Source organism: Sparus aurata, chromosome 4 (genome assembly GCF_900880675.1).
Source record: "Sparus aurata chromosome 4, fSpaAur1.1, whole genome shotgun sequence".
In the NCBI taxonomy this organism is placed as follows: Eukaryota; Metazoa; Chordata; class Actinopteri; order Spariformes; family Sparidae; genus Sparus; species Sparus aurata.
Genome location: NC_044190.1, coordinates 36,154,636 through 36,168,702, shown reverse-complemented (window position 1 = coordinate 36,168,702; position 14,067 = coordinate 36,154,636). Strand labels below are relative to the sequence as shown.

General features: G+C 40.8%; 3 protein-coding genes across 4 annotated transcripts in view; 2 read left to right on the top strand and 1 right to left on the bottom strand.

Annotated features, from left to right (window-relative positions):
- The first annotated feature begins 102 nt into the window (after positions 1-102).
- lsm14ab (LSM14A mRNA processing body assembly factor b) lies at positions 103-7,707 on the top strand. 2 transcript variants are annotated; one of them, XM_030414040.1, is made up of 10 exons: positions 103-456; positions 1,148-1,311; positions 2,251-2,410; positions 3,184-3,378; positions 3,574-3,657; positions 3,978-4,154; positions 4,543-4,675; positions 4,820-4,846; positions 5,233-5,473; positions 5,562-7,707. In XM_030414040.1, exons 1-10 carry the CDS (start codon positions 333-335, stop codon positions 5,580-5,582), a joined length of 1,326 nt encoding a protein of 441 aa, XP_030269900.1. In that variant the 5' UTR covers positions 103-332; the 3' UTR covers positions 5,583-7,707. The 2 variants fall into 2 exon arrangements, with proteins under 2 accessions (XP_030269900.1, XP_030269898.1); XM_030414038.1 differs by having other exon boundaries at positions 5,559-7,707.
- Positions 7,708-9,220: 1,513 nt separating this feature from the next.
- Positions 9,221-10,440, top strand: ss18l2 (ss18, like 2). Its single transcript, XM_030413722.1, has 4 exons — positions 9,221-9,381; positions 9,673-9,749; positions 9,932-10,016; positions 10,131-10,440. Exons 1-4 carry the CDS (start codon positions 9,313-9,315, stop codon positions 10,191-10,193), a joined length of 294 nt encoding a protein of 97 aa, XP_030269582.1. The 5' UTR covers positions 9,221-9,312; the 3' UTR covers positions 10,194-10,440.
- A 283-nt stretch (positions 10,441-10,723) lies between these two features.
- Positions 10,724-14,067, bottom strand: part of garre1 (granule associated Rac and RHOG effector 1) — a 32,548-nt gene continuing 29,204 nt past the window's right edge. Inside the window, exons 12-14 of the mRNA XM_030414218.1 lie at positions 13,379-13,516; positions 13,193-13,268; positions 10,724-12,798 (exon numbers count right to left, since the gene is read on the bottom strand). Coding sequence (XP_030270078.1) covers positions 12,442-12,798; positions 13,193-13,268; positions 13,379-13,516 — 571 coding nt within the window. The 3' untranslated portion in view covers positions 10,724-12,441. The remainder of the gene's footprint in view (positions 12,799-13,192; positions 13,269-13,378; positions 13,517-14,067) is intronic.

The following is a 14,067-nucleotide window of genomic DNA, read 5'->3' as shown; positions in this document are numbered from 1 at the left end:
GAATACTACCCTGAGTTTTGAATTTTCTCGTCAAATAATCAGTTTTAATTTATCCGAAAGGGAGGAAGTGGGTAGAAGAGGACGCGATTCTGGAAGATTAAGATGCAGCCCGTCTCCCAGCATGCTTTGCGGCGGGGCGAAGGAAAATGAAAACGGCCATGTCGTGGTAGAAGTCAGTCCGTGAACCGAGCGAGTCAGACTCACGGCGCAACTTCGCAATTCATGTAATGTAGCATTAAAACTACAGCTCTGAAAGCAACATAAGTACCCTCGCGTTCGACATTAAACAGATTTCTTGGCAGCAGGCGCGTTATTAAGAGCAGAAGGCAAAAATGAGCGGAGGAGGGACGCCGTACATTGGCAGCAAAATTAGCCTAATCTCCAAGGCCGAGATCCGCTATGAAGGGATTTTGTACACCATTGACACTGAAAACTCGACAGTAGCTCTTGCTAAGGGTAAGTTACGTGACCAAGAGGTGCACTGCAGTACTTAAAACATGCTATACAACGGTTTACAAACGTTTAGACCGATTGGGAGAGTGAAATTAATGTTAGCGCAGTTAGCAGTGCTGGCTAGCTTTGTAGCCAACTAGCGGTTAATAGCTAAGTGGGGCTGTAGTTAACACTTTGCTTCCTTTGTTTACCTTGTGTTTGGACTCACGAGAAATATATGGCTCTCACTGCTGAGTACTAAGTGGTATATGGTATTTTAGAAATCCTCTATCACTACCACACATCTCTGTCTAAATGTTTAAATGCTGATTTTTTGTTAAGTGTTTATTTTAACTCGAGTCAAGTGAGGTCAGACAGAGAACTCACTCCGTGAAGCACACAGTCTAATCCTAAAGACCTGTTACCTGTTTGTTAAAGTAATAGTTGATCCTTTTAAAAGTCACCTTTGGAGTAATTGTATTGTTGGATACATTTTGACATGTGGCCCCTTGAACTGTGAACATTTTCTTTAAAAATATATATAAATAAATCTGAGATAAGATGGAATTTGTAGAAGAAAAAAAAAACATACTATCACTGCTGTAAGAGACAATACGTGTGTAATGTGGTGCAAGGATCTACACTGAAGCATAGATCTACCCAGTAAACTAATTGTGTAAAATAATTTAAGTTATTCTGTGATTTTTCCCAACAGTTCGCTCTTTTGGAACCGAAGATCGGCCGACTGAAAGGCCTATTCCACCTCGGGAGGAAGTGTTTGAGTACATCATCTTCCGAGGAAGTGACATCAAAGACCTAACAGTTTGTGAGCCACCCAAAGCCACTAGCAGCCTCCCTCAGGACCCTGCCATAGTTCAAGTAAGTCGATACCTATACATGTGATTGGTTGTTTTTGTATGAAGGTCCACGCAAAGCTTTGAGCACATTTTAAGGTCATTATTGGGAGCATCATCTATTGTGCATGTTGGTTTACTGGGTTATTTGAGTAGAAGAGAGCCATCATCGAATGTTAAAAGTGACACGTGTGCTTTACCTACAGTAACAAGCCAGAATGTCTGCTGTGAAAAGGCATGTTCAAATTTAGTACTGCGATCATTTCGATTATCATATGTACAATTTTTATGTATTAATTTTATTTTTTTAACCCACAGTTTCTTTTTAATGATGCGATCTTTATAAACCTTTTTATATCTCATGTACTTTGACATGAGGACTTCAAAACACATATCTTATTGAGATAAGATCGCTACATATCACTATTTTGAAACACAAGCTCATCAACTGCAGGGAACGCTCAGATGTATCTGTTTCAATTGTGCCCAATTTCATTTTATGTCAAAGTCTCCCAGTAAGCCAGTCTGTACAATTCAGAACATCAATAATTTATTGATTTTAGTAAATTAACTTGTGCACTTGGACACCTGCAGCTCCATGAGTCAACATGTGTTAAATGATTATCATTTGCAGCTGATACTTTTGTTAACAGAAGTTCTGCCCTCATGGTTTCAATGATCATAAACTGTCATGAATTTTATGTGTGGCTTCACAACTTTGGCACACTTTTTTTTTTTTTACTTACATGAACTTGCACAACTGTGGTAGCGACTGTCACATCAAGCAGTTATGTTTCAAACTACAGTTTCACATTCCTGTCTTGTAGAGGATGATTATATCTGTGTCAATGGTCAGAAATGACTGACTCATAAATATTGTTTTTATCCTCCATAAAACCTGTTGGTGTGAAAGAGCTGTTTTTCACAGTCTGTGTTTTTCAAATCACTGTATTTGTTTTTCTAGTCATCAATTGGATCCAGCAATGTTGCACCACCTCCTTCATTCCAGTCAGCTGGGCCCTATGCTCCGTTCAGCAGGACCCCCGTTGCGCCATACAGTCAGTTTGTGACACACGGTGTTACAAACCTCGCATCTCAGCAGTTTGGATCTGCTGGGGCAGGAGGTAAGGACTGGTTTGTTATTCAAAATGTCAAAGTGTCTAATATTTCCTCTTTCCACCAAATATTGTGACATATTTTTTGGAAGTTTTTGCTAGTTTCAGCATGATGTCATTCTTTTGAACTTGACAAACTCAAACATGCAAAATCAGCAGGACACTAGCCATTATAAAGCGTATTATTTCAGCTGTAGCTATAAGCTGTAAGCTGTAGAGTTACGTTAATAGTTACTGCCGTGAACTGTGTGACCCCTTTCTAATGAACGCTTAAACAACTTAATGCCCTGTAAGCAAGGCATCTGTTTACCTGGCAAATCTGGAGCAACAGCTGATTCCTTCTGATTTGAACGGAGCACAGCTGCATGTTGTGTTTTGAGTGTCCTGCTGTGCACCTGAACCCCCATTATGTGTCAGGCTAGGATAGGGGAGACAATCAAGCAACACATTTCAGATAAACTGACGCTTGGGCATTTTTGAATTGCTCGATTGCGTTCTTGTGTTTGTTGTCTAATTATATGATTGTTTTGCAAATTTACAGAGTTGATACTGGCCTTGTTAAATATTAAATGTCAGGGATGTCTGTTTCCCTACAAATATAAGGGCCTTCTTGCGCAGTTCGGGAGTTAAAGCCATGCATTTTACGACTTTTGCATTATTTTGTGTCATGTTGTATCACTCAGTGTCAGGTGCATCATTAGACTCGCACTGCCTCTGTCACCTACTAAAGCCCCAGCTAAGAAAATCATATAATTTGAAATTGTCTTTGTGATGTTCTCCAGGGCGCACCAGTCCCAAGCATGAGTCTTTAACAAAAAGTGCCCCCCTGGAGAAGCCGGTGCAGGCCCCAGCGTCAGCTGCCCCAGCACCGACGGCAGCTGTAGGGCAGAGGAGTCAGTCGGGGGCTGCAGCTCCCAGACCCCCTGGTACCACTGCTGGCAGCCAGATGCCCCCAGACCTCCTGGAGCAAAGAAAAGGTAAAGAAACCCGCTGGACATGTAGTAGTTAATTTCCACAGTCGTACCGAATCTTGTGTCACGTTCATTAGAAACGTGAGTGCGGTAGCCTGAAAGTCTGTTAACCACTGCGCGCATGTGCATTTAGTGCTTTGTTTGAGCCTTACAGCTGTATCCTGAGTTAAATTGATGGTGAATGTTGGTTTTGTTGTTCAGCTCCTGAGGTTCAGAAGGTGTCACAGCCGGATAACGAACACGGAGCTGTTGAAAACAGGGATCCTAACAGACACCAAGCTGCTGGTAAGTCATTTCCACAATTACTTAAGAATACCAATTAACACACTTAAATGCAGCCAATAAAATGTTTGTTTTCAACAGTTTTCACTGTGATTACGACATTTGTTTCCCCCTGAAAACACTGTTTTTGAGTATTTGAGATGGATGTTAACATCCTCGAATTAGAGCTGATGGTCTGCACTTAAATCTTAAACACACGGTTCTATTTTAAATACTATGTGCTGTAGTTGTTGTTGACATTGTTGACTGAACAGTCTGCACAGGTCTAGATGATGCTTGTGGGAGAGTTGCTGGATTTCAGTTTTGCCCCTGTTCTTTCTCAGCTGCTGCTCAGTCCCACCGCCGTGGCCGTGGAAGAGGAAACCGCAGCAGAGGCAAAGTCAACGTGCGTAGGGATGGCCCCATGAAGTTTGAAGAAGACTTTGACTTTGAGACTGCCAACGCCCAGTTCAACAAAGATGAGATTGACAAAGAGCTCCAGAACAAGCTCAAACTGAAGGGTAAAACGTCTTTCTTCAGTATTTACATGAGCTCAAAGTGACGTTTTCTCCTGATGAGACACTGACACCAGCTACAGTTAGCTTTATAGTCTAAAACAGAGCTGCACTCATTGAGATGGTGTGTTTTTCATATCGGAGGAAGTTTGTAAAGGGCAAGACTGTTTGCATTTTGTTTATCCTATCACCATTTTTGTCCCCAACCCAAGAAAACAAAGTCACAACCAAAAGAAAATCTGTGGTCTCGATTACTTTGCACAGTATTAAATCAATAATGTTTTATATTTCATCTGATAGACACAAATATACACTGTTTTTTTTCCGTTCTTCAATGCATTCTGACATCCTTTTTAAATAATGCAATACAAAAAATCTTCCAACATCACCACAGATGACAAAGTGCAGAACGGAGAAGAAACTGCGGACTCAGAGCATCAGGCCAACGAGGAGGAGGAGGCGAACAGCTCGTGCTACTATGACAAGACCAAGTCCTTCTTCGATAACCTGTCCTGTGACGGCGCAAGGTACCACAGTTCAGAGTCAAACACAGTAACTGTGTGAATTATTCTTTAAACTGTCCTGTTATACATTCAACATAGTCATACTTGTTTTTTGATTAAACTGGCCAGTCGTACACTATTAATACCCTTTTGTTTTCATCTCCATAGTAAATCCGGTGGAGGAGGATTTTCAAGGTATGTCATGTGTTTTCTTAGCTCTGTTGAAGGGAGAGCCTTCAGATGATTGGAGCAAAATGTTTTCCAGGTTTTATTTATTTGATTTATTTTTAATCACCACTAACACTCATCGAGGTTCAGCATGTTGTTAACCTTCAGGGGAAGGTTTCACATATTTGGATGTGTAGTAAAGCTACCTGATGTACTTGTAAGGAAGTACACATAATTTCATAATGATACAACAGTTCATGTTATTCTCTAACAATCCTAAATGCTTTAAAAGATATTCACAGGATATGTTGACATTAAGAGCAGAAGAATCCCCATTTTTGGCTGTGATGCCCGTTTTAGTGTCTCATGTTTGTCGAGGCAGACGGGTCCTGATTGGTCTCTGTTGGTTTTAGGGAGCGAAGGTCGACCTGGGCAGAAGAGAGACGAATGAATTCTGAGACATTCGGCATTCCACTGAGACACACTCGAGGCAGAGGAGGTTACCGTGGCCGAGGCTTCATGGGTCCCCGCGGAGGCCGAGGACGACCAATGAGCAGAGGTTCCTTCGGGCCGCCCCGGGGTGCCCCTCCTGGTTTCAGAGGCGCTTTCAGAGGTGGCAGAGGAGGCCGGGATTTCTCTGACTTTGAATACAGGGTGAGTTATTAAAATGTATTTTTAAAGTGCAGTACGTAGAAAAAGGAGACGGATGATTGTTCTAAACATAAGTTGTTTTTTCCAGAAGGATAACAAGGTGGCTGCATAGTACGAAGAGTCGTAGCCCCTCATCATGAAATGATTCCTGTTGAAGAAACTCTTTGGTCTCAACGTTTTGACAGACAGAATGAAGACATCCTCTCAGTCACCAGCAGCGGGGTCGACTGCTTCACATCAGGGGGGTGAGAGTGCAGCTCCCTTTTTCTCCACTTTGAGAAACAGGCTTTTTGTTTTGTTCCCCAGTCACCAGATCGACAAGAACACGTGTAAATACTTCTGCTGTATTTTTGCATCAATCAAGTTCATTTCTTACTGAAGTTCAAAAGTCTTTGATATTGTAAGCTGTATGCAGAAAGCCCACTGATACTGTGAGTGGATCACAGTTTATGTGATCGATAGCTTTATTATTATTTTTTTCAGTTTTTGTTATTTTTGATGTTTGTTATCACCAAATTTCACTGCATTGCCTGTTGCAAGTTCTGTCTGCGCTCAGACCGACTCAGTTTGGTTGTCATGTGTTCAGTATTTTTGCCCAGTTTGCAGGAAAAGTTTCGTCTTTTCTTTTTTATTTTGGACATCTGTCATTTCTCAATGAAGTAGTGAGATCGTAGCCAGCTGAAAGTAACAAAATCTGATCTGAGTGTAGTAATGAACGAATGTATATTGGGCTCATCTTCGGCTTGGTTAACTGGCGACCACCTTTTCGCCCGGTGTCCGACCCCGATTCGACCCTCCAAGGGCTGTAAGCTGTTATGGATGGACTGGTGGATCTTCAGCTTGGTGCCCCCCAGCAAATTGTGGCTCTCCAAACAGACTTTTTTAGTTTTAGATTTTTAATAAATGTGTATTCAGTATTTAGAAAGCTCTCCAACCTCCCACATGAGGGTAATTCTGTTTCTGCTTTACGTTTTTTTTTTTGTAGTTGAACCTCTGGGGGCCTGTGAAAGAAAGCCTCACTCAGGCAATCAACAGGAACCGGTCTTTTCATTGATGTACGGGGTTTACAGCATTAGCCTTAGAAGTATTTGTCGACTGTAGATTTGTTTTGTTTTTTTGACCGGGTCTGTTTTTTTTTATAGTAGACTAAACAAACAGCATTCCCATGATTTCTGTCAGAGGTACATCCATTACTATTAATGCCTTTAGAAGTTCTCAGTTTATTCAGTTTACATTTGGATAAAAAAAAAAAAATTGCTCTGCTATTTTGCCAAAAAGAATGTGCGAGCATTCAGCTGAGCAAAAGTAATTGACAGCCCATATTGTACATGTTATCTCATTTTAGTACTTCTACCTTTCTGTGTCCAGAACACGCTGAGCCGTCTGTTAGAGCACATTCTCATTTTGTTACCAGACATTTTGAATTGTCTTAACGTTTTCTGTCATCTGCATCGTTTTTCCACTGTCTACATTCGGCCGCGTCCACTGCAGAACGAACTGCTTGCAGTGTCGTGAGGATTGTGTCCTAAGCAATCGCATTAATGGATTGAATGAAGTCTGAAAAAAACGTACGTTCAATACGAATGGTAAAAAACAATTCTGATCGATCGGCCCTCTGGCTTGTTTGCAGCTCCTCTCTTGTTGCATTGTTGTCAATGTGATTGTTCTCTGGAGTGAATTTATTTTTTTTACTGACTTGTAAACAAAGGGACAAGAACTGGATGAAGTGCCAGTGTGTTGGGGGGGGCGGCGGGATATTTCTTTTTCAGTTTGACTCTGATTTGTTAGTACTTTAGGGACTTCGGAGTACTTTTGCCTTCAGAGTGGTTAATTTTCTACAGCTCTCCCTTTAACTTAAAGGTCACCTTTTGACAAAAGTATTGATAGCACTACAAGGTGAAAAAAAAAACTAGATCCTTCTCGGTAGCTGTGGTTGTTTAGAGCAAAGCAGCCCAGTCCAAAAATGTGCTGTTTAACTGGATATTGCACAGATTGCTAATCACCGCATGATAGCCATAGAAACCAACACTTTATATGGGCTTTCGCAATAACCAGCAAGATTGGATTTGGGACAAAATGTATTACTGAGCTATTACAGACTGACATGTTTTCATATGTTTGTTACTCCTTCCAGTCACTGGAATTGTAAACCAAGATTTGATTTCTTGAGAATATCAGCAAAATGGAGTTTTTACGTAAAAAAAAAAAACAAAAAACGAATAAAGAGTTGTACAATAGCCACGTCTCGGATGTTTTATTTTTAATCCACGTGTTTACATGTTCACAAACACTACTTCTTGCATCTGCTAATAAGCTGACTACTAAATCACAGAATCACCTTCATATAATGTGTTTTGTGTATTTGTATGGAAAGTATGAAAAAATTGCAACTATTATCAATTTAATCTTCTTCGTATATAAAAGTTGAGAAGAAATGCTCATTACAACTCTTCAAACGTCAACAAAGTGGGAGCGTTTATTGAACTTGTACATCAGAAAACAATCATTTTCACCTCACACATGACAACAGGTTCAGGTCTCTGTTCTGCTACCTTGTCGATACTCTCACCTTTATCATTATCACAGTGTCACTATACTGCTTATCAGAATTATTATGCAAGTTACTTCCACAGTCGCCTTTTTCACTGCAGACATTTTTGTCATGTCATAACAGGATAACCACAAGTGTAACTGATAACATTTATGCAGGCTGTACTCCACTTGACCTGTTCCCAGTACGCGGTAAAGTTATTCACAATACAGCAGAGCCATCGTTCGGCACGTTAATGACGCCTGTGCTTTTCCTGCTATGACACTGTAAATGCAACATCTATCACAACTCTCCAGAGCCCAACGTGACGTCTTCAGACTGCTGATTGTGTCCAACCAACAGTCCAAAACCTTAAATGTGCACTCACGCTAGGCAATTTGTACCGTGCTCCACGCACATTTACCTCCAGAGTCCATCTTTTTTGATGAATGTGAGCACGAGCATGATTATACTTAATGCACTGAAAAAAATTTGACAAATATTGCATGTCTGCCCGTCCTGGGAGAGAGATCCCTCCTCTGTGGCTCCTCCTGAGGTTTCCTCCATCTTTTTTTCCCTCTTAAATGTTTTTATTCCTCATGTTTTCCTCACTTTAATCGAAGGTCAAAAGACAAATGACGTCATTCACGGTACAGTTTATAAAGCCAACTGAAGCAATGTGATTTTATAAAGGCCATATAAACAAAACTGATTTGATTTGACATGCCAAAAAGTCTCCTGTGGAAAAAAAGGGCCTGAAATAAATAAATTCCTGTCGACATATTTTGCAAATTAGAACTTGCTGCTTGTCCCTTTATAACTGGGAAAAACATCATTATTGGAGTGAATAATAATAAAAGTATAAAGGTTTTGTTTGATACATTTGTTTGTAGGATTTCTAAAAAAAAATCAAGATGGATGAAAACTCCTCACAGGTCACAGCAAGTCCTTTATTTGACATTTTGGCCTGAGGGTGGCACAAAAGGACAGTGTGCAAAATGCAAAAGTCCTCCTCTAGAGATGGAAATAAATTTAAATGTTGAAATTGATTGTTAAGAGTGCAGTTTTTGCTGAACCATCAGGGGTCACTTCATGCTTGAAACACTAGGATTCATTAAACAGAGTAAAGATTGGTGCACGGCGGGTTAAATAACATCTGAATGACTGTTCCGCAGCTCTCCAGAAGGTGGCGGTAGTGCGACAAGAGCAACAGAAACCGACGGACAATTCAACCGACGAAGAAGACGAGGGAAGAAAACACTAGAAGAAGAACGCGTCTTGTAGCAAAGAGCTGTAGCTACATAAAAAAAAAATGTCGATTGTTTTTGTGCCAAAGAAACTACGAGGGACGGCGAAAATTAACCAAGAGACAATTCAGAGGGTAAATACACGAGTGCAGTGTATTTAACGAAGCTAACTAACGCTAGCTGTTAGCTCATCTCATCACATTAACCAGCGGCGCCAGCGTTAGCATTTAGCCACTAGCTAGCCACTTCGCTAATTTATGCTGCACACCATAATTTACATACAATTGTTTTCCACGTCACGTACATTAGCTTAAATGTTCTTTATGATGGTTAAAGCATGCTAATATATATAAGCATATATATATTAAAGCTTGTTAAAGTATGTAAGGATGCCGGGATGGTTCATGTTTTTGCTTTTCTCCCAGCTTCTGGATGAAAACGACCAGTTAGTCAGATGCATCACTGAATACATGCAGAAGGGACGAGCAGTGGAGTGTGTACAGTAAGTCAGAACAACCCTCACTAATCTGATAATAAACTTTAATAAGAATGTGTAATGAGTATGAATGTGTGTAGTGCAGTAATGTGTAGGATATGTCTGCTAACTGTGGTGAGTTGTGTTCTGGGTTTCTTCCTCTAAAGGTTATTTTCAGCTGCTGTCTTTTTTGTGTGTTTTTCCATCAGGTACCAACAGATCCTGCACCGCAACCTCGTCTATCTGGCAACCATAGCTGATTCCAGCCCAGACAACACGCCCCCTTCTTCAAATGTAAAGACAAACCACAAAATTCATGAATGACAACTACGGTGTGAATACAGATACTTATTGTTCTGTTGACTAGTTGCTTGTTCATAATACTCTGTTGTCGTTTTATGTTTCCAGTCTACATCTTGTGTGACCTCAGCCTCCGCGCCAGCTGTGAACGGGCATGGAGGGAAGAGATGATGGCAGCTTCTGTCCGTTGGAGGAAGATGTATTTATAAAAGGCCGTGATTGTTTGCAGTATTGTTACTTATTCCAGGATGACTGATGTGTCAGTTCAGTTATATTGAATGATTCTATTATGTGGAGAAGATCAATATCAAGAAAAAGTGTTAATCTGTTTTGTACATTAAAATAATAATTTATGTTTTTTAAAGCTGTCCATGGTGTCACTTTCTGAGACCACAAAAGACAAAGAGACAACTGAAAAAAAAACATGAAATAGCGCTATCGTTTGTCCAAGTCTCTGTTTTTTTTAGAGTATTTAGACTATCCACATTTTTTATATTTTTTTAGTTGTACAGGAGAATGCTGCAATGCTATGAAGCTCCAGAAATTATGGACTATGGACTCACTCGACTTTCCATCGACATGAGAACTTGTCCTATAATAATACAAAGGATCAAATTGGCTGCAGAAGCTGAAGACAAAACTTTGTTACATCCAGTGAGGAAAGTGAGCAGCTTTCCAGTACAAGAATTCAGACACCACGGTCGAATTGCTAGTCATTTTTATTCATTTTTTGCATTGCTGGTACACTTGGAAAGATTCAGTTGCCAGCTCAAGAGAACAGTAAGCAACATAAGCCAAGCAGTCCCCCTTCATATCTTTTATCAGGGCAACATGTTTTTTATTATTATTTTTTTTTTCTTTTGTAGAAGCCACTAGTAAACCATTTGACACAGCTGAGAAGCTAACAGTTACAGTCCAAGGTCTGTAATGATGTCTTTAAAAAAGGCTGCAACAGTTAGGGAGAGAACACAGACAAAAAGCAACAAACCCTATATCTTGATTGTGCAAAGCACATTAACTATAAAAAGATATATATTTATATGTATATACAGCAAACAATTCTCTGTAAACATGTTAAGTATGTTAGTTTTCTGAAAACATGGTGTCATTTCATAAATACAGGCAACATTGGCATCCGCAAACATCACAAAAAGATAACATTCTGGGCTTTTAAATGCAGCCCATTGCCATAGAAACCGCAGAAACAAGGGCTGGAAAACACCCTCATCACACAATGTTTTAGTGTTTAGCATGGCATATTTGGTAACCTTTATAGATAGATGGTTGTAGTTCAACTCTGTAGGAAAAAAATGTGCTTTTTCACATATTGGGAGGTGGAAAATAATGTTTTTATGTAATATGCCTACAAGAATACTAACATACAGTAATGGTATAACATGTAAGAAAATACAAAAATAAGATTAATACTGTCAATAATTGTACAAGAAAAATATTGTATTATTAAACAGAAGGAAAGTTAGGTTTTTAATGGGAGTTAGTGTCAATCTTGAGCAAACAACGAGCCAATTAGAGAGGAGGAAATGAACGCGCCTCTGGGTGTGAAGGTGTTCCCTAACGCTTCTCGTCCAATAGGGTGGGTTACTTCACCGTTTATCAATAATCTCAGACCGCCTCTTATCTCCTCAGCACCATTCATCTTCTGAACAACGCTTTGGTTGGAAATAATAATCTGCAAGTGCTATCAATACCAACATGGCACATTGTTACTGCTATAATTCATAACTCTGGTCAGTTGTTGAAAAAGTAGTGTATTTCTCTCAAATTACACCTCTGCAGTGACTTACTATATTTATGCTGAGCCTGCTCAAAGCCTCTTAATAAAAAGAACTAAATATTTATATTTCAACTTCAGTATTTTACAAGCTATGAAACAGTAGATGGTAGCTGTACTCTGAGTCATCTTGCGTGAGATTTGGCAGTTACAGCTATGTAGACACAGTATATTTATTATGGGCGAAATGAGAGCATTTCAAGCCCCCGCCCGCTTGTATAATCCCCTCCTTTAAACACACACACACACACACGTTCAGCTGCAGAAGCAAGTGGGTGACGGCCGCACGCGTCTCCAGCTCTTGTCTGAGGAGACGTCAGCTCAACAGGCAGAGAAACGACCACTAGGCTAACTGCTGCCGGCATGACACATGCACCTTCCGTAGTTAAAACATGGCAGTTCGAAAAAACTTCAAAATACGTCTCTTTTTCAAATGGGGATGTCTGACATGGAAAAATATAGATACAAAAATGTTGAGCCAGTGTGTGTACTTAAATTTTGCCTCTGGGGCTTTGAAATCCTCTAATTCAGTGGGTGTGGACTGTAATGGCTGCAGCTCGGCCCACTCAGTGGCTCATCTCACAGAGCTACCGGCCCTCGGTGGCACTTCACCCTCGACTTGTTCGATCAGTACTGGTGAAGGTAGGAGGGCCTGTGCTCGTGTTTGAGGGGGAAGGATTTAAAGCCCTTGGTCATGGGTTTGTGTTGTTGCTGTTGTTGTTGTTGCTGCTGCTGTTGCTGCTGCTGCTGCTGTTGCTGCTGCTGGGTGAAGGGGAAACCAGAGGAGATGCCGGTGGAAGGGGAGCAGTCGCTGGCAGTGGACCACACGGGAGACTGCAGCATCTGCATGGAGTCGCTCCACTGGGAGGAAGGAGGGATGTTCATCTGGTACAAGGAAGAGCTGGGATTGGGCATGGTGTTGGTGTGGGTGTGGGTGGAGTGTTGCCATGGTGCTTTGGGAGGCCAGGTTTTAGTTTTGCTGTCCTGTGGAACACAGCGGACGGCAAAGGTCAATAACCAATCAAAAAAGTCAGGACAAGGTGTTATGAGTCTCTTAAAAGCAGGCCAAACATCTAACACTGCACATGTAACAGTTTGTTACATCATATTTTGTCAAACACTGATATTGTTGTGCAAGTTTGTATATTGAGTGAAATGCACTGACACCAGTATATTTCAAAATCCCACATGAAAAATTTGAGTTCACACCCAATTTTTTTTTTGTTCCTCAGCAAAGACACTTGTTTGATATCACGCTACAAACAAAGTGTAACCAAAGATTTCATACCTTGAGATTTAGCACAATGAATAAAAACCTTTATCTACATAGAGAAGCTTCTTGCACAGCATTCTGGGTAATGAGGGGCTCATATTTTACCTGGTTATCATCCCCGAGGTGATGGAGTGGTGGTGAGGGCAGGGTGCACACCTCTGGCTCCCCACAGCTGTGTTTTCTACAAAAAAAAAAACAACAACAAAAAAAAACAGATTAACATTCGGCCTCATCAGCACTCATAATGTACGACAAGACAAATCCGAGCCAGTGGATGAGTTTGGGACTAACCTCCTTTGTTTAACCGCAGCTACAAGGTCCGGCCCAGAAAACATGGAGAACAGGCTGTCGCCATTGGCCGAAGACGTCTCGTCGCTGGAGCTGGCCGAGTCCCCCTGATTGGCTGACCAGCTGCTGTTTACAGCCTCCCTGCGGACACAACCAGTGGAGGTGTAAGCACTGTTACTAGTACACTCAACAGAACGTATCGCAGGGTGAAATGTATCTTGACGACGTGTATACATCTTGATCTTGAGACAATTTGCAAGTATGACACAGTAAACATCGACTTCTTCTTTTTGTGTTTTAGGGACTTTAGGGTTTAAAAGACATCGAGGCATCTAATAAAAGTGGGATAACGTTTCGTTGATGTGAGCAAAGGGACTTTTTAGACACTTTGGTGACACGCAACTGTTTTATTGGCACTGGATGACTATAAGCCACGGTATAACAGGGTCTAGAGGATCTCTGTCGCTGTATTAATGGGATTAAAATGTGAAATCCTTTCCACAAACTGAGCATTTACGAGTGAGATGCCACATCTGTGTAACGGCTGCTCGCTAACATCTGTCTCTCTCAGATTAGTCCCTCAGCAGGATGGTGCTGTTTCACACTCACGGGCTGAATTAAAATGACAACAGTCGTGATGAACGTGGTAAATTTCTCACATATTGATGATGATCTGCCGCATTTAAAACATT